We start from the raw sequence: 22,082 nt of genomic DNA, 5'->3' as shown, positions 1-22,082 counted from the left end.
CATCTTAGTCTTGCTTCTGAGATACCAGTATGCCAATCTAAATAACAGAGAGGGAGACTCTAAAAGAAAATGATATATATTCAGGAATAGACATTGCAATGGGAATACATGTATTTGGGAAGGTAAACAAAGACAAAGGTTTTTAAACAAACAATGAGAAGGATTACATACTGTTTTCAGATAATTATTTTTGACTACAAGGATCAATAACAAGGGTGGTGTCAGTGTAAGGCTGGATAATCCAGTTGCTGGACAGATGTCCTTGTAGAAGTATTTTTTTGTGTAAGGTTGTGTTGACCTTTGTGCATGGTTGTGGCTTTTACAGGTTGTTTCAGGATAGTTTTGTTTTCAGGCATTGGTGTAAGAGAGCCCTTCCTGTGTGACCTCACCTGGCTCCATTTTTCAGGATTTTGTTTTTTAACATAAATGACCCCATTTTGATTCTGACAACTTTTATGCTGCAGGCTCTTTCCATAATTCTTGTCCCACACAGAGGATTCCTTAATCAGTCCAGTCACTCAGTTGTTTTTCTTCTGACAACATGGCTAGGCTATTGGCAATGGCCCATGAGTCTGTGAAAATACAGCAAGATATGGTGAGAAAGGTGGCTGGCGTGGCCATTGCCACTGTATGTAGTTTAGCCTATTGGATAGAATGTCCACGTCCAGTCTCAGTCAAAAGTTGGCTATCTATTGGCCAGATGGTGGTGGCAGCCCAATGGACCCCATCTGCTTTTAGTTTGGCAGAACTGTTAGTAAACCATGCCAGACCATTGGTAGGCATATTTTTGAACCCATAGGAGGAGCCAAAACATCCTCAACAGGTTACTTGGTCACTTTTGGTTAGCTAGCCATTATACTTGGAACCTACTGGTCCCGTGGGACCTGGGTGGACATGATCTTAAATGTGCCAGTTTCGATGTGCCAGTTTCATTTAATAATTGAGCTCTGTTGAGCCTGTCTAATTTGATTGGTGGAGTTTGCATGAACCCAAGTAAGAATGGGCATTTCATGTTGTAGTGTCATGTATGGTGCTCTGGCCATAAGATGCTCAGTGTCCAGAGACTAGTGCCTAGTAGCAAGCAAGGAGTTGCTGTTTAAAAGGGGTGTATCTGGGGGCTGCTTCAAGCAACTTATATGTCCAAAATGTGAGAGGCTGGTACATCCCAGTTGTAGTTTTTTCTTGCCAGAGACTCCAATCAGCATGCATGGAGGTTTTGGACATCTGTAATTTTATTGAGCTAGCAGGCTTTAAGGGTTCTAAAAGCAGTGTCTGGACCACAACTTGTTGAATGGCTTCCAAGGCCTGTTGTCGCAAAGAACCTCATTTAAAATTGGTGGGTTTGCTGGTCACTTTGACTAAGGAGAGCAAAAGGACACCCAGGTTAGGTATATGTGGTCTCCAGTACTCAAAGAGGCCTACCAGCTGCTGGGCCTCATTTTTATTAGAGGATGTCACAAGAGACAACACTTTTGTTTGGCTGTATTGGGGATACTTCTTTGGTGTTCAGCTTAAGTGGCCTTGGCATTTAGCCTGTGATAGTCCGTGGTTAGTCTCCATGCCCTGGGGAGCCTTTTGCGACCAGCCAAACTGGGCTGTTATATTGTGAGAGGGTGGTTTATAATATTTATATCTGTATTAAGTCCTCAATTAACAAAATACTGTCCTATTCTCCACTCAGTATGTATAAGAGTACTACTTTTGTTGAATCAGCCATTGGAACTTGGGGAGCGTAGGTGGCAGGCAGAAGTGGATATGCCCCACTGTTATGGCTTAAATCCTTAGCTGTGTTGGGGGAACATACCCCTTCAGATGGAGGTGGCCTTCTGTGCCCCAAGCAGCCAAACTGCCAATGCCTATGATGCACTGACTGATAGGAACCATGGTCTCTGCCACCTAAAATGGCCCAATGGGCCCTGCCTACAACCAGATAAGCACCTTGAGTCACTATGTTTGTCCGAAAACCTCCCAATGTCATCAGTTTAATTTTTCCCCTAAAAGAACAAGGAAATATTGTCATGTGGGCTCCAGTATCCAAGAACTCCAGAAAAGTCTGAATTTTCTTCTTCTTCTCTTTTCTCTTAAAAAGAGTATTAGGCCAGTGGCCTTCAGTAGGCACCTAGAGACTTTGGCAACAACCCTAACTGCACCGTTTAGGTCTGCAGTGTCCCTTTATTCAACAAACACACCAACCACGTTGCTTGAGAGCTTACTGCTTATGTCTATGTGTGTCCTTTGGATCTTGAGTCACCTTCTCTGTGAAGGCCTGCATTGTGCCTGCTAGTTCCCTCTCAGATGTCTCAAGGACCATCAGAGGACCTCTTTTTAATTCCATCTCAGATGCCTCCAGATGCATCTGAATACCCAGGAAGGAGCAATCACATATGTGCACTAAGCTCCCCTGTTTCCACGCTTCTTTCCTCTGCCACAATCCATGCAGCCACCTCACCCACATTCTCGGGGTGTATGTGTGGCCTGTGTCTCTCTTATCACTGCTTCTTCCCCATAAAACATCTAGCTGGTCTGATGTCTCCACTGTGGGCCAGGTATGAGATAGGATATTGCCCCTTCTACTTCACCAATGAGCCATTGTTCTGTCAGATTGAATCCTGCTTGCTGTGCCAATTTTGTGAAGCAGGTGCTCTCTGTGCACTGGTTATCAACTGTCCGAGTCCAGTGAGACAGAATACACTCATACACAAGAAGTTATGTGAAATGGATTTGTTACCATCAGACAGGCAGCAAGGGATAACACAAGCCTTGGATTTATTGCTGCTGGTCCCCAAGGCTGCGGAGAGCTGCCCAGGGCAAACAGAATCTTATCTCTGAGTTCTTCACTTGTACCATAGCTGAGAGACCTCAGAAGCATCCATCCTGGATTTTATATCCTGACAACACATGACTCACTGCACTAAAGCATTAAAGGACATCCTGTTTCTAGGGAGGACTGGAACAGAGCCTGAGCTGTTCTGGCCAATCCCCCTCTCATCTAAAGATGTTGCATTCCTAGCACAGTCTACATATTTTGGATTATATCCTTGACATTGTTAATGTTATTTTGGTTAGACTCTGAGTTCTGTTAAAATTCTCCCCTGTGGGCCATCTTCTCCAAGTTTTGACTCCCCTTCCCAATTTGCCTACTTGTGTTTAATTTTAAGAGTCCTCAAGTAGTTTCTTTTTGTATTTTGTTCAATGCATGCAGTAGAATCGTTGAGAGAGAAAGGCTGTAGTTGGCTCATTCTAGCTTGTCTATAAGTTCTTGTTTGTCATGTTCTCAAAAGTGAACAAAAATACTTGTTGAACAAATAAATGAAGAAATAAACTGCCTATTACCAATGTCTTTTTGGATCTATGCTTGAATTTTTCTGTTTCTTTTTCTTTTTTTTGACAGTTTATTTAATGAATCCTTTTAGTGTCAACTTTGAAAATGTAAATGCCACAAACGCCATCATGACCTGGAAGGTGCACTCCATGAGGAATAATTTCACATATTTGTGTCAGATTGAACTCCATGGTGAAGGAAAAATGATGCAAGTAAGAACCCTGCTTAATTTTCTATTTTCAAAAATTCCTTTTTGTCCTGAACAGAGACACTGATGAATAAAATCACTTTAAACTCTTATTTCTGTGTAGGTTCAAACTGTGTGGGTCATCTGTTTTAAAAGGTCCATGAAATTAATCATACACACTTTTATGGTTAGGAAATGGGCCTTGAAGATTTTTTTCCACCCAAAGAAGAACTGATCTTACTCCAGGTCAGGATTTGCTGTGTTCTGGTTTGCCTTTGTAATGGGATGCACTCACCAATGCTTCTGTCTTGTTCTTTTCTCTTTTTTCTTTTCTTCTCTTTTTTGATCAAGCAGTACAATGTTTCCATCAAGGTGAACGGTGAGTACTTCTTAAGTGAACTGGAACCTGCCACAGAGTACATGGCACGAGTACGCTGTGCTGATGCCAGCCACTTCTGGAAATGGAGTGAATGGAGTGGTCAGAACTTCACCACACTTGAAGCTGGTATGTTCAGCCCCCTGGCATTTAACCCAAAGAAGTAGGTCTTAGGAGTTAGACTGGTTTCCTTAAGAGATTTTGGTTGTACCAAAAACTAAGAGAAAAATATTTAAACAGAGGTGGCGTAGCATTTAAAAAGTTAGATTAGTTGCCTCATGAGAAGTGAATGGGAAACCGTCCACCTCAGACAGTTGACAGTAGTATTTTATTTATACTGCCTATCTTCTCTCTTACCTTTCATTTTCCCAAAATGGTTTCAAGCCACCACTTTGCTGGATTCACAGTAGATCTGGAGCTATATAAATTAGTATACACCTTTACTTCAGGACTGGGGACAAATGGAAGTGTTAACGACAAGGAAAGCATTGGTCTCATCCTAAACAACTTGAGGCCATGTTTGGAAATGTAATGACATTTGGAACCTTAATGGTTATTTGTGAGTCATTTGTTCCGGTGATGCCACACCATGTGCCCTTTCCAGCATGCTCTGTGGCAGGGTTTCCTCAGCATTGATTGCAAACTTTTCCTGCTAAATAACTATGTCTGAGAACTCAAATGGGCCTCAGGAGATTTGATGGCCCAATCCTGCTTCCATCTCCCTCCAACTCAATGTCGTAAAGGATAACTGTTGCCCATTTTACAGATGAGGCAACTTGCACCCATAACTGAAGAGATTTGCCCTGATTGCAGAGTTACTGAATGGTACAGACATCATAATAATCTTAGGAGTGCAGTGGCTCACACCTATAATCCTAGCACTTTGGGAGGCCGAGGCAGGTGGATCACATGGTCAGGAGTTCGAGACCAGCCTGACCAACATGGTGAAACCCCATCTCTACTAAAAATACAAAAATTAGCCAGGCGTGGTGGCACACGCCTGTAATCCCAGCTACTCGGGAGGCTGAGGCAGGAGACCGCTTGAACCTGGGAGGTGGAGGTTGCAGTGAGCGGAGATCGTGCCACTGCACTCCAGCCTGGGCAACAGAGCGAGACTCCATCTCAAAAAAAAAAAAAAATCATAGGAGTCAACATTTACTGTGAGCCATACATAGCTCGAAGGGCCCTCTGTGCTCCTCTCTTTTCATCCTGACAACATGCAGTAGGTGCTCTTATGATCCTCATTTTATGCCAGAGGATATCAGGGCACAGAAAGATTAAGTAATTTAACTGGTTCAGCCAGGCACTGACTGAGCTGCGACTCACGTCCAGGCAGCCTGACACCAGAGCTCCACCCTTAATCAGAGCTCAATTCTGTGTGTTCTCTCTCTTGGTGTTATTACAACCTCTAGATCTTGTTGATTCAAGTCCTGGCTATTTTAGTGCCAAAGGAAGGATTATACATATGTATTTTATTATTATTCTTATTTGTGTATGGCAGCTGGCAGAACTCTTTCTGTTTCATTCTGGGAGGACCATTTTAAAGCAGTGACTCTAATTTGGGGGTAGTGGGCACCGCTAATCAGAATCCACACATGAGGATGGTCATTAGTCAAGTTCTGCAGGCCTCCCCGCTTCCCTGGTTGTGTCTGCCTATCCTCAAGCCCATTGAGACTCCAGTAATTTTTCCTACGGGTATGGGTTCCTCAATAATCTTTGTTCTGGAAGGCCCTGTTCCTGAGAGGAATGTTGCGTTTTCCTCAGTGTGTTTTAGAAAAGAATTTTTATTATTTTGCTTTACGTTTTCTGGGTTTTTTTTGAAAATTTATTCCAACATAACTAAAATTATGTAAAAAGGGAAGATGGCAAAAGAATAGAGTTTCTTTTAGATTATAGTAATAATCTAACATCTTGAAAACACTTAACTTTGCTTTTGATGATGACAAGAAAATGAGATGAATCTACTGAAGGTGAACCTATAGGAATTTTTTATTACTTCTGATCGCGCTTTGCTCAATGCTGGAAAACTCAAATGTTTATGTGTATTATAACCATGCTTAAGTATAATTATAGTGAGCAGACATTGAGTTAAATGAATTGATGGTATAAATGATGTTGTTTATAAAACATAGTGCTATCAACTGTATTGTAGCACTTTTTTGTTATAAATAGTAATTTACAAGCCAGCTGAAGATTTTGCATTGAGCTTAAATATTGTCCCTGAGTATTTCAATAAAGTTTTAAATTTAATATTGGCTTCTCCAATGACTTATTTAGCAAATTGAAATCTGCTTTAATAGATTTAAAAATATATGGCCACCTTTAACTTAAAGTATAAAGTGTTGAGTCAGCAACTAAAATAAAAAACTTAAATGTCAATTATTAGGCAAAAAAGATTATATTTTTATAAGATGGAGAGATACATTTTAATGTTATGTTCCAAAACAGTTCTTCTTTCAAAGAAATGTTCTGAATCAGATAAAAAATTACTTGTCCTCTCACAAACCAAAAACTAAAAAAATAGAAAAGTTAATTTTTAATATTTGAAACACCTTAATTTTGTTAAATTTTGTTAATTTCATGACAGTTGCTATTTAACACTTTCACACTTAGCAGCCAAAATTTTTTAAACCATTTTAGTATGCAGAAATCATATTTAAAAAATAGAAGTTGGAGGTCCTAGCCACAGGAATCAGGCAAGAGAAACACATCCCAAAAGGAAAAGAAGTCAAACTCTCTCTCTTTGCTGATGATATGATTCTATACCTAGAAAACCCTACATTAAGAGTGGACACAGGGAGAATGCAGAAGCTGGGCTGAAGGGTCAGGAAGCTGCATACCCTGCACAGGGCTATGAAGCACCCACACTCGTTCTTGGCCCCCAGCAACTCCTGGGGAAGGGGTTGAACAGGTGGCCTGCCCCTGCCGTGGACCTTTGGAATCCAGGCAGCAGGAAACCCCACAACCCTCATGGACAATTGGACTGGCAGGAAGAGCTTCTTAGAGAGGTAGTAGGAATAGAGCTCCATCCTGGGCAGGGCCCAGAGGGTTTGGTGCAGAAACATCTGCAGTGGAGCATGGCCAGGGACACAAATCCCCCAAGCCTTGCCGTGCTCCTCTAGGAGACTTTGGCCGTAGGGTGACCGTGAGACCTAGACAGAGGAGAATGGTCTTACCCATGAGATGGGGCCAGTCCAGTCTGAGTGATCCCCTGTCTGCTGGCCACTCCTGAGGCTCCAGCCTTGCCACGCTAGCTGGAGTTGCAGCCTCAGATGCCCAACTAGGGTGCTTCCTAGGGGACCATGTCATAGCTGCTTTGCTGGCAGATGGCACCTGACCATTGGAGAGCTCCAGCAGAACAGTCCCTACTGACATGCATCAGCCCACCTGCAGCCTCCCCCAACCACAGCCTCCCCAATGCCACCTTGCCAGTATGCACTTGTCCATGGTCACCCCACCACCACTTTGCCAGTGCGCACGTGTGGGTGAACCTTGCCTCTTCTCCTCCAATGGCTTGTGTGTGCACATATCCCACTGCTGCTGTTGGCATAAGCACAACGTGTGGCCCTGCCTCCCCCTGGTGCTGCCATTTCTGGTGTGAAAGAGTGCATGGACACCAGCAGCCCCACCCCCACTCCTGCCGACACTGCCACCAGCGTGAATGTGTGCATGGCCCCACAACCCCCCAACACCATCACTGGCACAAATGCATGCACAGACACCAGCAACTCTGCCCCTACCCCTGTGCTGCCACTGTGGCTGCTGCAAACCAACACACAGACAACCACGGCCCTGCCTTCCCAGTGCCACCACAACTGCCGATGTGAATGCATGCATGGGTGCTGGCAACTCTACCCACCCCTGCACTGCCACTGCTGCCTGTGCAAACTCATGCACAAAGACTGGTAGCCTCCTGCCTCCACCACTGCCAGCACCAGTGCCAGCACTGTCACTGGCACTTCTGCCTCTGCCTGCATCCCCGCCACCAGGGCAACTGCATGCAGGAACCCTGCAGCCCTACTCTCAGAAGTACCCCACCCCAGCTGATGCACATACAAACCACTGCACTGCCCTAGCTGCTGGCACATGTGAGTGAGCATGGACCCTGCTTCCACTACCGTGATGAAGTGCTTTGGCCTGCACCACTCATTGGAGTTTTGTGGCCAGCAGACTGAGAACAGTTCAGCCCCTCCAACGCAGCAGGTTCCTAGCCTTGAGGGGCCAGAGAACAAAGGTGGGGGCCTGATACCAGTCCTGCAGAGTTAGAGCATGCAGACCAGGAGTGCTAAGCTGAGCTTTGGCCCCTTAAAATCTTCCAGATGGGAACCCAGTCAACTGAACCCATCTTATACCAAAATCAGATGTCCCCCAAGGAAATCAAATAACATAAAACATAAAACAAAACAAAAACCCATCCAAAGGACAGCAGCTTCAAAGACTAAAGGAACATCAGCCCACACAGATGAGAAGGAAAGAATGCAAGAACTCAGTGGCAACTCAAAAAGCCAGAGTATTTTCTTACCTCCAAAGACCACACTAGCATCCTAGCAATGGTTCTTAACCTGTTCAAAATGACAGAATTAGAATTCAGAATATGGATAGAAACAAAGATCATCAACATCCAAGAGAAAGTGAAAACCCAATCCGAGGAATCTAAGGAATACAACAAAATGACACAGGAGATAAAAGACAAAATGTCCATTTAAAGAAAGAATCAAACTGATCTGATAGAGCCGAATAATTCATTTCAAGAATTTCATAATACAAATGCAGGCTGAGGAAAGAGTCTCAGCTCAAAGACCAGTTCTTCAATATAACTCAGTCAGCCAAAAATAAAGAAAAAAATAAAAATTATTATGTGAAGAGAACAACTCAGCCACTCATTGGTGTTCTTGAAAGAGAGGCAGAGAAGGCAAGCAACTTGGAAAACATATTTGAGGATATTATTCACAAAAATTTCCACAGCCTCACTGGAGAGGACAACATTCAAATTCAGGAAATGCAGAGAACTCCTGTGAGGTACTATACAAGATGACCATCCCAAAGACACCATGTCTCCAAGACATAGTCATCAGATTCTTCAAGGTTGAAATGAAAGAAAAAATGTTAAAGGCAGCTAGGGAGACAGGGCGGGTCACCTACAAAGGGAACCCCATCACGCTAACAGTGGACTTTTCATCAGAAATGCTACAAGCCAAAAGAGATTGGGGCCTGTACTGAACATTCTTAAAAGAAATTCCAACCAAGAATTTCATATCTAGCCAAACTAAGCTTCATAAGTGAATGAGAAATAAGATCCTTTTCAGACAAGCAAATGCTAAGGGAATTCACTACCATTAGACCTGCCTTAGAAGAGATCCTTAAGGAAGTGCCAAATATGAAAAAGGAAGTCCATTACCAACCACCACAAAAACAGACTTAAGTAATAGATCATTGACAGTATAAAGCAACCACACAATCAAATCTGCATAATAACCAGCTAACAAGACAATGACAGGATCAAATCCACACATACCAGTATTAAACTTGAATGCACACAGGTTACATGCCCCAATTAAAAGGCACAGAGTGGCAAGTTGGAGAAAGAAGCAAGATCCAACTGTATGCTGTCTACAGGAGACCTATATCACACGCAGTGACACCCATAGGCTCAAAGTAAAGGGATGCAGAAAAATCTACCAACCAAACAAAACAGAAAAAAGCAGGGATTGGTATTCCAATTTCTGTCAAAATTTATTTTAAACCAATAATGATCAGAAAAGACAAAGAAGGGCATTACATAATGGTAAAGAGTTCAATTCAACAAGAAGACTTAACTATCCTAAATATATATGCACCTAACACAGGAGCGCACAGATTCATAAAGTAAGTTCTTAGAGACTTACAAAGAGACTTAGATAACCACATAATAATAGTGGGAGACTTCAACATTTTGCTGACAGTATTACATGAATTATCAAGGCAGAAAACTAGCAAAGATAGTAAGGACCTCAACTTGACACTTGACCAAATGGGCTTACAGAACTCTCCACCCCAAAACAAATATACATTATTCTCATATGCACATGGCATATACTCTAAAACTGACTACACAATTAGACATAAAACAATCCTCAGCAAATTTAAAAAAAAACCCGAAATAATACCAAACACACTCTCAGGCAACAGCACAATAAAAATAGAAATGAGTATGAAGAAAATTACTCAAAACCACCCGATTACATGGAAATTAACCTGCTCCTGAAAGACTTTTGGGTAAACAATGAAATTAAGGCAGAAATTAAGAAATTATTTGAAATTAATGAGAAGAAAGATAACGATATACCAGGATCTCTGAGACACAGCAAAGCCACGTTAAGAGTAAAGTTTTGGCTGGGTGCGGTAGCTCACGCCTGTAATCCCAGCACTTTGGGAGGCCAACGTGGGCAGATCACGAGGTCAGGAGTTTGGGACCAGCTTGGCCAATATGGTGAAACCCCATCTCTACTAAAAAATACAAAAATTAGCCAGGCATGGTGGCACATGCCTGTAGTCCCAGCTACTCAGGAGGCTGAGGCAGGAGAATTGCTGGAACCTGGGAGGTGGAGGTTTCAGTGAGCTGAGATTGCATCACTACACTCCAGCCTGGGTGATAAAGATCTCAAATTAACAACCCAACATCACACCTCAAAGAAGTAGAGAAACAAGAGCAAACCAACACCAAAGCTGTCAGAAGACAAGCAATAACCAAAATTAGAACTGAACTGAAGGAAATTGAGATGCAAAAAACTATACAAAAGATCAATGAATCCAGGAGTTATTAAGAAGAATAAGTTTCATAGATCACGACCTAGACTAATAAAGAATAAAAGAAGATCCAAATAAACACAATCAGAAATGTTAGAGGACATTACCACTTGACCCCATAGAAATACAAAAACTCTCAGAGATTACTGTGAGCACCTTTTTGGACACAAACTAGAAAACATACAGCCTGGAAACATACAGCCTCTCAAGATTGAACCAGGAAGAAATTGAATCCCTGGACAGACCAATAGTGGGATCTGAAACTGAATCAGTAACAGAAAGCCTAGGACCCAGAGAAAGCCCAGGACCAGATGCATTCACAGCCAAATTCTGTCAGAGGTATAAAGAGCTGGTACCATTCCTACAGAAACTATTCCAAAAAAACTGAGTTGGGGGACTCCTCCCTAACTCATTCTGTGAGGCCAGCATCATTCTGACACTAAAACCTGTCAGAGACACAACAAAAAGAGAAAACTTCAGGTTAATATCCTTGATGAACATAGATGCAAAAATCCTCAACAAAATACTAGCAATCCAGATCCAGCAGCACATTAAAAAGCTAATCCACCACAATCAAGTAAGCTTTATCCCTGGGATGCAAGGTTGTGTCAGCCTACGCAAATCACTAAATGTGATTCATCACATAAACCGAACTAAAAACAAAAACCACACAATCATCTCAATATATGCAGAAAAAGCTTTTGATAAAATTCAATATCCATTCATGTTAAAAACTCTCAACAAACTACATGTTGAAGGAACATACCTCAAAATAAGAGCCTAGATCTATGACAAATCCACAGCCAACATCATACTAAATGGGCAGAAGCTGGAAGCATTCCACTTGAGAACTGGAATAAGACAAGGATGTCCACTCTCACCACTCCTATTCAATATAATATTGGAAGTCCTAGCCAGAGCAATCAGACAAGAGAAAGAAATAAAAAGCATCCAAATAGAAAAAGAGGAAGTCAGAAGTCAAACTATCTTTGTTTGCAGGTGATATGATTGTATACCTAGAAAACCCCATAGTCTCTGCATAAAAGCTCCTAGATCTGATTGAAAAAAAAAAAGTCAGCAAAGTTTCAGGATACAAGATCGATGTACAAAAATCAGTAGTATTTCTATACACCAATAAGATTCAAGCTGAGACCCAAGTCAAGAACGCAATCCTACTTTCGATACTCACATACACAAAAATATCTAGTAATACATTTAACCAAGGAGGTGAAAGATCTCTACAAGGAGAACTAGAAGACACTGCTGAAAGAAATCATAGGTGACACAAAGAAATAGAAAAAATTCCGTGCTCACAGATTGGAAGAATAAATATCATTAAAATCACTGACTCCCCAAAGCAATTTACAGATTCAATGCTATTTCTATCAAACTATCAATGTTATTTTTCACAGAAATAGAAAAAAACTATTCAAAAAATTGATATGGAAACAAAAAAGAGCCTATATAGACAAAGCATTTCTAAGCAAAAAGGACAAAGCAATAGGCAGCACATTACCCCAGTTCAAACTATACTACAAGATTACAGTAACCAAAACATCATGGTACCAGTACAAAAACAGTCACATAGACCAATGAAGCAGAATGGAGAACCCAAAAACAAAACTACACACCTACAGCCATCTGATCTTCTACAAAGTCAACAAAAATAAGCAGTGGGGAAAGGACTCCTAATATAATAGATGGTGCTGGGGTAGCTGGCTAGCTATGTGTGGAAGAATGAAGCTAGACCTGTACCTTTCACCATGTAGAAAAAATTAACTCGAGATGAATTACAGATTTAAATGTAAGACCTCAAACTATAGGAATCCTAGAAGAAAACCTAGGAAACACCATTCTGGACATTGGCCTTGGGAAATAATTTATGACTAAGTCTTCAAAAGAAATTGCAACAAAAACAAAAATTGACAAGTCAGACCTAATTAAACTAAAGAGCTACTGAACCACAAAAGATACTATCAAAAGAGTAAGCAACAACCTACAGAATGTGAGAAACTATTTGTAAACTATGCACCTGACAAACACCTAATATCCAGCATCTATAAGGAACTTAAACAATTCAACAAGCAGAAAGCAAACAAACCCATTAAAAAGTGGGCAAAAGGGCCAGGTGCAGTGGCTCATGCCTGTAATCCCAGCACTTTGGGAGGCCGAGGCAGGAGGATCACGAGTTCAGGAGATTGAGACCATCCTGGCTAACATGGTGAAACGCTGTCTCTACTAAAAATAGAAAAAAATTAGCCAGGCGTGGTGGTGGCTGCCTATAGTCCCAGCTACTCAAGAGGCTGAGGTGGAAGAATGGCATGAACCCAGGAGGCGGAGCTTGCAGTGAGCAGAGGTCATGCCACTGCACTCCAGCCTGGGCGACAGAGTGAGACTCCATCTCAAAAAAAAAAAAAAAATGGGTGAAAGACATGAACAGAGAGTTCTGAAGACATACAAGCAGCCAAAAAACATTTAAAAATGCTCAACATCACCAATCATCAGAAAAAGTCATATCAAAATCACAATGAGACACCATCTCACACCAATTAGAAAGGCTATTTTTAAAAATCTTTGTATGTTGTTACTGTTTTTATTCTTTAGCTACCCCAGGTAGCTTCTGTAGCAGTCAGCACCACTGTCCTGCTAGACCTTCTGTAAGTATTAAAAGCCAATGTTCTTACAAGAACGTTTTTGCACAGAAGGAGGTGTTACACAAAAAGGGGGAAGGTTAAGTTGCTGTACGCATTTGTTTGCAATGTGTCATCTCACAGAACTCATCCCTGTAACCCCATCAGGGCAGGAGCCTTCTTCACATGTCTTCATAATATTTCTTAAGGGAGGCCATTTTCCGCAGTGCTTCAGATCTCAAATGCAAGTGGAGCCTGACATAATAAAACTCTGGTTTCATTTCAACCATGATGCAGGGAATATATTCCATGTGTATTAATAGGTTGTAACAGTTTTCTAGGGCTTTAATAACACAGTACCACAGACTGAAGGACTTTAACAAGAGAAATTTAGTGTCTCATAATTATGGAGGCTAGAAATCTGACATCAAGCTGTTGGCTGAGGTTGTTTCTCAGAGGCCACTCTCTGGCTAGTAGATGGTCATCTTCTATGTCTGCTCACAGGGTATTCTCTTGAGCTTCTCTGTGCGTCTATTGCCTTTTCTAATGAGGACACAAGTCAAAATGGCTATTACTAAAAAGTCAAAAAGCAACAGATTCTGGGGAAGCTGCAGGGAAAAGGGAACACTTATACACTGTTGGAGGGAATATAAATTAGTTCAACCTTCGTAAAAAGCAGTTTGGAGATTTCTCAAAACAGAGCTACTGTTCCACCCAGCAATCCCATTACTGGGTATATATTCAAAGGAAAATAAATCATTCTACCAACACGCATATGTTCATCACAGCACTATTCACCATAGCAAAGACATGGAATCCACCTAGGTGCCCATCAATGGTGGATTGGATAAAGAAAATATGGTACATATACACCATGGAATAAATAATGAAATAATGTTCCTCCCAGCAACATGAATGTAGCTGGAGGCCATTATCCTAAGCGAATTAATGTAGGAACAGAAAATCCAATACTGCATGTTCTCACTTTTAAGTGGGAACTAAACATTGGGTATTCATGAAAATAAAGATAGAAACAATAGACACTGGGGACTACTAGAAGGGGAAGGAAGGGAGGGGGCAAGGGTTGAAAAACTAACTGTTGGGTTCTATGCCCACTGTTTGGGTGATGGGATCATTCATATTCCAAACCTCAGCATTGCACAATATACCCATGTAACAAACATGCACATGTACTCCCTGACTCTAAAATAAAATTATAAAAAGAGTTTCTAGGAAGTATTTTTAAAAGTATTTCAAAGGAAAGTAAAATGTAATAGGGAGGGATTTGATTCACTAAATTTGATTATTAACTACTGAATGATGAAGTAAGTATTTGACTATGGTTTCACATGAATGAGTTATATGGAAATATGCTAAATTACTTTCAAGAACATAATAGCATGCACAAAGAAGTCTGGAGGTTAAAGTAGCACTCAGGTGATGGACTTTGAATTTATGTTTTCATAACCAACTCTAATGAAATCACAATTTCTCAAAAATTTGACAGCACTGGGATATATATTTTGAAATATAGTAAACCCTATCAATGATAGTAGACTGGTAAACATTTAGTAAATACTGATTTGCACCTTTCAAAAAGGATGTTTTTCTCTGATTAAAGTTTGTGATTTGGCAAACTGAGAGTTGGAAGAAAAGTTGGAAGAGTTGGAAGAAAAATAATTCATGTAAAGTTAAGGAACCTACTGATAAGTAATTTGGATTTTATATCATTACTCTAAAATGGAATCTGGACTATTAAACCATTAGATTATTAAACTGACAACTCTATATCACATCTTGTATTTAAATTGATTTTTGTTATCACAAAAGTTATTTAGGTTTGTAGCAATGCTACTAACTCTCTTAATTAGATACTTGAATTTAATTCAGTTATTTTTATTAGGGGCTATGCTAAAATATTCAAGCTATCTTTAAGAATTAAAGGGAAGTTTCAAAGTAAACATTAAAAATAGAAGTCATATGAGACATGCTATAGTTGTATTTTCAAATTCAGAAAGCTGAAGCAGCACGTTCACAAAATGTGATTGAGTAGAGAGATAAAGATGTTTTTTAAGTCTGGATTTAAAAATGAGATGTGCTGTTAGGACTCAGTTGCAGAATGACATCAATACCTGTGAGTCCCTTTCTTGTTTGTCTCCATGGATGTGCTATAATTGGGTCATCTATATCTTCAGCAGTTAAAGCCTGATATTTCTTGTGGCTTATGAATGTTTTAAATTCTCTTTTGACTACTTCTTGTTGTACTATTCTTGTGAAGTTCATACCATGACAAAATTGTATCAGTAGAAAATTTGATTCTATGTGGAACACAGAGTATTACATAAATCCAACAAAACAATTTACAAACGAAAAGATGTACTCATCTTAATAGGACTTTCATAATATTTTTATCAATCAATGATTAAAATGTGTGCCTTTTTAAGATTTTAAAATAAATTGCATTGATTTCATTATTTTTCCATTGCTGAGATTTTTTTTAAATGAGAATTTTGTTGAACTTGTCATGCAAGCTGAGCCTTCAATTGACCATCCATTTTCTAAAGATGAATAATGGAATGACCAGACCCTAACTACCTTGAGTTCAAATCTTGGCTTCACTTTTATTTTCACCTGGGTGATTTGAGAAATTAACTTACTCTCTCTGGGTCTTAGTTTCCTTATCTAGAGAATGGGGTAAATAATCATACCTGCCCCATAGAATTGTTATGAGGATTAAATGAGTTAATATATGCAAAACATTTGGAACTGGGCTGGCATCTAGTAACCCCTCTATAAATATTAGCTATTATTATGTGTAAAAGAGATCCCCTAAATGGTTTAATACATAGGTACCCAGAGTTGGCTTGGATTTAAAGACCTTTCCTTATGATAAGTTGATTGAGCAAATGCAGATTTAGATGCAAAATCAATCAGTCAATCCATCTACAAAGATTTCTGAGTGAGGGATGGAGACAAGAAAAGATTGGGACATTGAAGCAGGTTGTTTTCTGAGTTCCTTTGAAGTTTGATTTTTATTCATTCAAACAGTTTGTAGAGCTTTCACGAAGTGCCAGGCCCTGAGGCAGATGCTAGAGTTTCAAAACCCTTGGTTTTGAGGGATCCTATGGTTTATTGACAGAGAGACAAGGAAGCACACTATTCTAAAGCAGCATGGTGAGAGCCACAGTAGAAGAAATGCTGGGTGCTGCAGGTGTCTCAAGTGTCCACAGCAAGCAGGTGACCCAGGCGCAGGCAAGGTGCTGGGAGGAGGAGTGGGATGAGGCCTGCCCAGTGGAGGGAGACCAGCACTCCAGTGAGCGGGCCAGCCGTGGGTATCATGAAACGTGAGGAAGAACGCATCCTGCCCCTAGCGGGTTCCCCATCACTGTGTCTCTATCCATGACAGATGGGGCAAGGAAGTAGCAAATGTCTGCTGCCTAGAAAGTCAAAAAAAAAGGGGAAATTTACCTAACTCATCTGGAATTGGTCTAATGGACAAATTATTCCAAACTTCTTTGGTAGTTGTATGGCTTGATGTTTATAAAGGCTTTCAGAGGCAGCTGACCTTTTTATAAAGCACTGTACTGTGTGCACCTAGTGAGGAGTGAGCAGTGTGGCTGTGGACCAGTGGGTAGAAGTCATAGAGAGTGAAAAGGGGAGAGGCAAGCCTCAGGTTGGACAGGTAATTGTCATGTCCTTGACCATCCTAGGAAAAGGTCGAGCATATTGCTTTACATACATATTGTGACTCAAGAAGTTTTCTTTGGTTAATTTCAGCTCCCTCAGAGGCCCCTGATGTCTGGAGAATCGTGAGCTTGGAGCCAGGAAATCATACTGTGACCTTATTCTGGAAGGTAAGATGTGCAGATTCCAAAAGCCTGATTGTTTCCAAAAGCCACATTTGTGGAAACAAATGTGTCTTCCTCTGGAGAACTGTGGATTGGCTCAGTGTCCCAACTGGGAGGGATCTTCACATTCATCCAGTAGAATTTCTTACCTAGTAGAGGAATCCCACTCCACTCCTTTGACAGCTCATGCAACTGACAGCCAGTTCTGATTGGTAGAACCTTCTCTGCAACTTCAACTCAGGCCAGGCTTGACTTTTGCAGGGCCCAGGGCAAAGATGTAAGTAAACAACCACATATGATAGTTAAAAGTTACACATATTTAAATAGTCATACTATTTATATTTAAAAATTATAAATCAAGCTTAAAAATTGTAATATAAAATAAATTTTATCCTTCTATCTTGCCTAATACACCTTCGTGACAACCTGGAAGGCCAGGTTTGTATTCTGAACTCTGATGCATCAGTTTCACACTGAAACATGGTGATCCTGGGAGAGTTGGCTCTGGTCTCAACCTACCCCACTTTTTTTTTCACCTTTAGTTTGGCACACTCCGCAAGAATCTCTGTGCACAGACGTGTGGGCATGCCAGTCTGCATGTCTGGGTTCTGTCCACACCCCAGGCAGATAGCCACTCCAAGCCCACTCTCAGGGCTGGTGGTACACATGCCAGGGGAGGGGAGGCCTGAGGAACAGACCCCAGAAGTGGGCTTGGGACTGTGTGGGCAAGAATTTCTCTGCAAACTGAGGATCTTCCAGAGGAGGGCTCTGGGTATGGAGAGCAGCTAATCCCTGTACAGCTGCATGGGGACAACATGGCTGGAGGTGGAATGAGGCCAGTACCCAGGCTCCTCCTGCAGGGTCCCAGGGTGGTGCTGTTTGTACTCATTGCTTTTCTGCCCTTGACTACCCCTCACATTCTTTTTTCCACTAGGTTAAAGAGTCTATTCCTTGTGATTCTGACCTGAGCACTCTTCTCGGGGCACATAATGCTCTTGAGGCTCTTATCTCCAAATGATCCTCTTCTCTACTCACCTTCAGTTAGATTTGAATGTCTGATTTCAGACTTGGTTGAGAGAGTTATTTTCTTTATTAAGCTGTTTGAATTTTCTGGTGTGTGCATATATAAAGGAGTTGAGGGACAGAAAAGATGAAAAAGGAGTTGTACAAATTCCTTTCAATTAAAACCCATTTAAAAATGTTTATCAATATTTTTTTTCAGCCATTATCAAAACTGCATGCCAATGGAAAGATCCTGTTCTATAATGTAGTTGTAGAAAACCTAGACAAACCATCCAGTTCAGAGCTCCATTCCATTCCGGCACCAGCCAACAGCACAAAACTAATCCTTGACAGGTGTTCCTACCAAATCTGCGTCATAGCCAACAACAGTGTGGGTGCTTCTCCTGCTTCTGTAATAGTCATCTCTGCAGACCCCGAAAACAGTGAGTTTGTTTTCATTTTCTTTTGTTTTTATTCTCTAGGAAAATGTTGATGACGTTATTAAGTAGTGATGGATAAATTGAGAAAACAATAACTTAGGAAGACAAAATGTCTAGTCACCAAACAGTCATTTTCTTTTGGGCCAGGTGTGTCAACATGTTTCAGTGGGACAGTCCCCTCAGTGTGGGGAGAAGGAGACTTCAGCCATGGCTCAGGACATTTCTGTCCAGGGGATTCTTCAACATACATGGGAAATTATCTCAAATTTATTCAAGTAAATGCAACCCTAACAAACAGTCACCACTGAGAGTTGGAGTTACTATTTATGATCTTTGTGGCTTGTGAAATAGGAATTGCATTTACTATTTTGTAAAAAGTGTTGTCAGTCTTTGCACCTGGAAAGAGTCCATGAACATTTCCAGAGATCATCAGAACTGGCATCAACTTTCACCACAGGCTCTGCCAACTTTGTAGAATAAAAGATAATAACTGGCTAATCTCTTGCCTATGAAAGAGCAAACAAGGTGGAATGCCCTTACATGCCAAATCAATAGTGATATTAATTTCCTTCTTAGCCATAAAAAGAGTCAACCCCACAGTTACATGCTATGAGATGATACACACATGGGCATACATAATGTAGTTGGCAAGTGGCATCCTGGGATCATTCATGAACCTTGCAATAATATTACCCTTCAGTTCCTGCTATTAAAATTTCCAGACCCTTGTAGGTTCTATAATATGTATTTATTCAAGTTCAGCTTAAATTTGGGTTGAGTTGGATTAGAGGATGTTGTTGTTTTGTTTTATTTTTATGTTTTTAAAAGAACTACCCAGTATATATCACATGAGGAAAAGAAACTATATTGTGCCATAGAAGAAAAACCAACCTAAGTTGGTTTAGGAGTTGTTTAGTGTAACCTCTGCTTTCTGAAGAACTATATTAGAGAAAGAAGTTATATTCTGGCTTCATTAGGATCTGAGCAGGAAAAGGGGGCATTTCATTCAGCCTCAGGGAGCTGGTACTGGCCTCTTCTGAGGAAGGGAGAGACCAGTTCAAAGCAACACTGCTGAGAGCAATTATGTATTTTGGGGTCTCCTACCATACCCTCCATCCCCATGCCCTGCCTTCAGATGCCTAGACCTTCTGGTGAGAGGCTCCAGCTAGCTATCCTTAAGTGTTTCTTGTTTCTACATCACCAGCATGTATAAAGTCACTCATGGACTATGAGAAAACCAGTAAGGTTAAGCCAGTTCACACTAGGGTGTAAATGACTGACAAAAAGATTCCCCTACTCTTTGATGTACCTCCATCTCTCAAAACATATTTTCAATTTAAAGAAGCAGCTTTCTAAGAGTTTCAACCCTGGGTTTGGAGTTAAATTTTACTAAGTATCAATAAGTCAAGTGAAAAATGTCGGCCTTAATATGTGAGGGGCATTTGTCTGCTTGATGGAGGAAGGCAGGGAAGCCATGTGGATGGGATCTATAAAGCCCTCATGGGCTTTTAGCTTATACCTAGGGCTACACATTCCTTTGGGTGCCCCTAGCTGGATGATATTTTGATGCCCTATAAAAATGAATCAGTGGTTTTCACACCACTATTCAGTTGTAATTAGGATTGCCAGGTAAAATACAGGATGCCCAGTTAAATGTGAATTACAGACAAACAATAAACCAGTTCTTAGTGTAAGTCTGTGGAAAGAGGAGAAATTCTCATGCCTCAAGGTTAAGGTATATCTCTGTTGGAACTCAGTAGAACTGGTAGTCCCCTGAGGCCATGTTATCCTTTTTCCAATTGTCAGACATCAGGAAACCTACTTTAACATATAAAATATATTGACATGGCAGTATTAGTCATAAACTGTGTGCATATCTTTATATAACCGAACTTTTTATATACCTGAATATTTTCTTCTTTTTTGTCTTCTACTCAATTCCTACCTGTAACACATCTCAGAAGCAGTATTTAGTTCAGGAGCAACTGATGTTATTGTGGGAGAATTAGCCTGCATTAGTTATTCATTCAACAGGTATTTTTTGAAGCAGATCCAGTACCCAACACCAGATTCTAGATTAAGGATCAAAAAATTTTGTGGTAAAGGGGCAGATAGCAAACATTTTTGCAGGTCATATAGTCTCCATTACATATTTTATTATATGCCTTCTTTGTTGGTTTATTTTTATTTTTACAACCCTTAAAATGTCTTAGAACCATTCTTAGCTCAAGGGTCATATGAAAACAACCCTCAGAGGCTGGAATCATCCTCCTGGTGGTAGTTTGCTGACCCCTGTCCTAGGTGCTGAAGTCTGGTTGGGCTTCAGAAGGTCAACATGATGGGCGTCTGAAGGGCAGGTGTGAATATTCGCTGGGAAGTAAAAGACAAGAACTCACCCATGAAAACATCCCCCACCCAAGCACCTGTAACTATTGAAGTGGAGGTCTGTTACCTACTAGATACAGTGCATGTATGTATTTACTTTCTACCTTACACACTTAAAACAATTTACAGTTAATTAAATCTGGAGCATTGCTCTATTTGTTTATATACAGAAGAGGTTGAGGAAGAAAGAATTGCAGGCACAGAGGGTGGATTCTCTCTGTCTTGGAAACCCCAACCTGGAGATGTTATAGGCTATGTTGTGGACTGGTGTGACCATACCCAGGATGTGCTCAGTGGTTTCCAGTGGAAGAATGTAGGTCCCAATACCACAAGCACAGTCATTAGCACAGGTAAGAAGAACCTTCCATATCATCGCATTGCTATATTGACCTTGAAGAAAGTTCAAGTGGGATTTCTGGACTACTTCACAGACTTTGACTGTGCTAAGCTAGTAATTTTGAAACGACAAATCCAGCATGGGTGTTAGGAGTTCAGATGTTACAAGAATATGTTCTAAAACTTGACCTTTAAATCTACTTTTGCAGAGAATATCTGCACATGAGGTGGGAACTGATTTTCATAAACTTGTTTCTTTAAATTAGTGCATAGTCTCGAATGGCAGAAGGACATTATTATAACAGTTGTCCAGAGAGCTTTTACAAAAGCAGAGACTTGCATGCATTTGGAAGATGTTTAGGACATGTAGTTGATGAGAATCGATCATCAACTTCAGTTTCAATAGAACATGTAGAACTTGTTCTCTTACCTCCCACATTGGATTTGTAATGTGAAGATTGCTAGTTTAGCAGTCAGAGGAGTGCCGGTTTGTGTGGCTTGAGCTGGAGGGGTGGGTGGCGCCATCTACTGGGCTCAGTGAAAGGTGTGGGAAATGTCCCTGTTCAGAGGGTGATCAAGGTTCTGCCAATTTCAGTGGTATGGTGGGTTGTGGAAGGAGATTGCAGATGTACAGGTGTAATGGGGAAATGAGGAAGTGGAAGCAAAGCTTTCAAGACTATTGGCTTTAATGGGAAGAGGGAAGATAAATAACTGGAGGGGGATTTGGAGCCAAAGAAGGGCTTGGTTTTCTATGTCTGGTCTGATTCTGC

At 40.8% G+C, this 22,082-nt stretch overlaps 1 protein-coding gene across 4 annotated transcripts in view; it reads left to right on the top strand.

Annotated features, from left to right (window-relative positions):
* OSMR (oncostatin M receptor) overlaps nucleotides 1-22,082 on the top strand; it is an 87,975-nt gene that overhangs the window by 52,776 nt on the left and 13,117 nt on the right. For 2 of the 4 annotated variants that reach the window (XM_055367927.2, XM_004058929.4), the window contains exons 8-12: nucleotides 3,392-3,534; nucleotides 3,864-4,014; nucleotides 17,079-17,155; nucleotides 18,372-18,594; nucleotides 21,147-21,326. In XM_055367927.2, coding sequence (XP_055223902.1) covers nucleotides 3,392-3,534; nucleotides 3,864-4,014; nucleotides 17,079-17,155; nucleotides 18,372-18,594; nucleotides 21,147-21,326 — 774 coding nt within the window. Of the gene's footprint in view, nucleotides 1-3,391; nucleotides 3,535-3,860; nucleotides 4,015-17,078; nucleotides 17,156-18,371; nucleotides 18,595-21,146; nucleotides 21,327-22,082 lie in introns of all 4 variants that reach the window. The other 2 variants (XM_055367926.2, XM_019013498.4) reach the window with 1 other exon arrangement.

This window comes from Gorilla gorilla, chromosome 19, assembly GCF_029281585.2.
Source record: "Gorilla gorilla gorilla isolate KB3781 chromosome 19, NHGRI_mGorGor1-v2.1_pri, whole genome shotgun sequence".
Lineage (NCBI taxonomy): Eukaryota > Metazoa > Chordata > Mammalia > Primates > Hominidae > Gorilla > Gorilla gorilla.
Note: the sequence above shows the minus strand (reverse complement) of the source record. Positions and strands in the feature narration are given on the sequence as shown.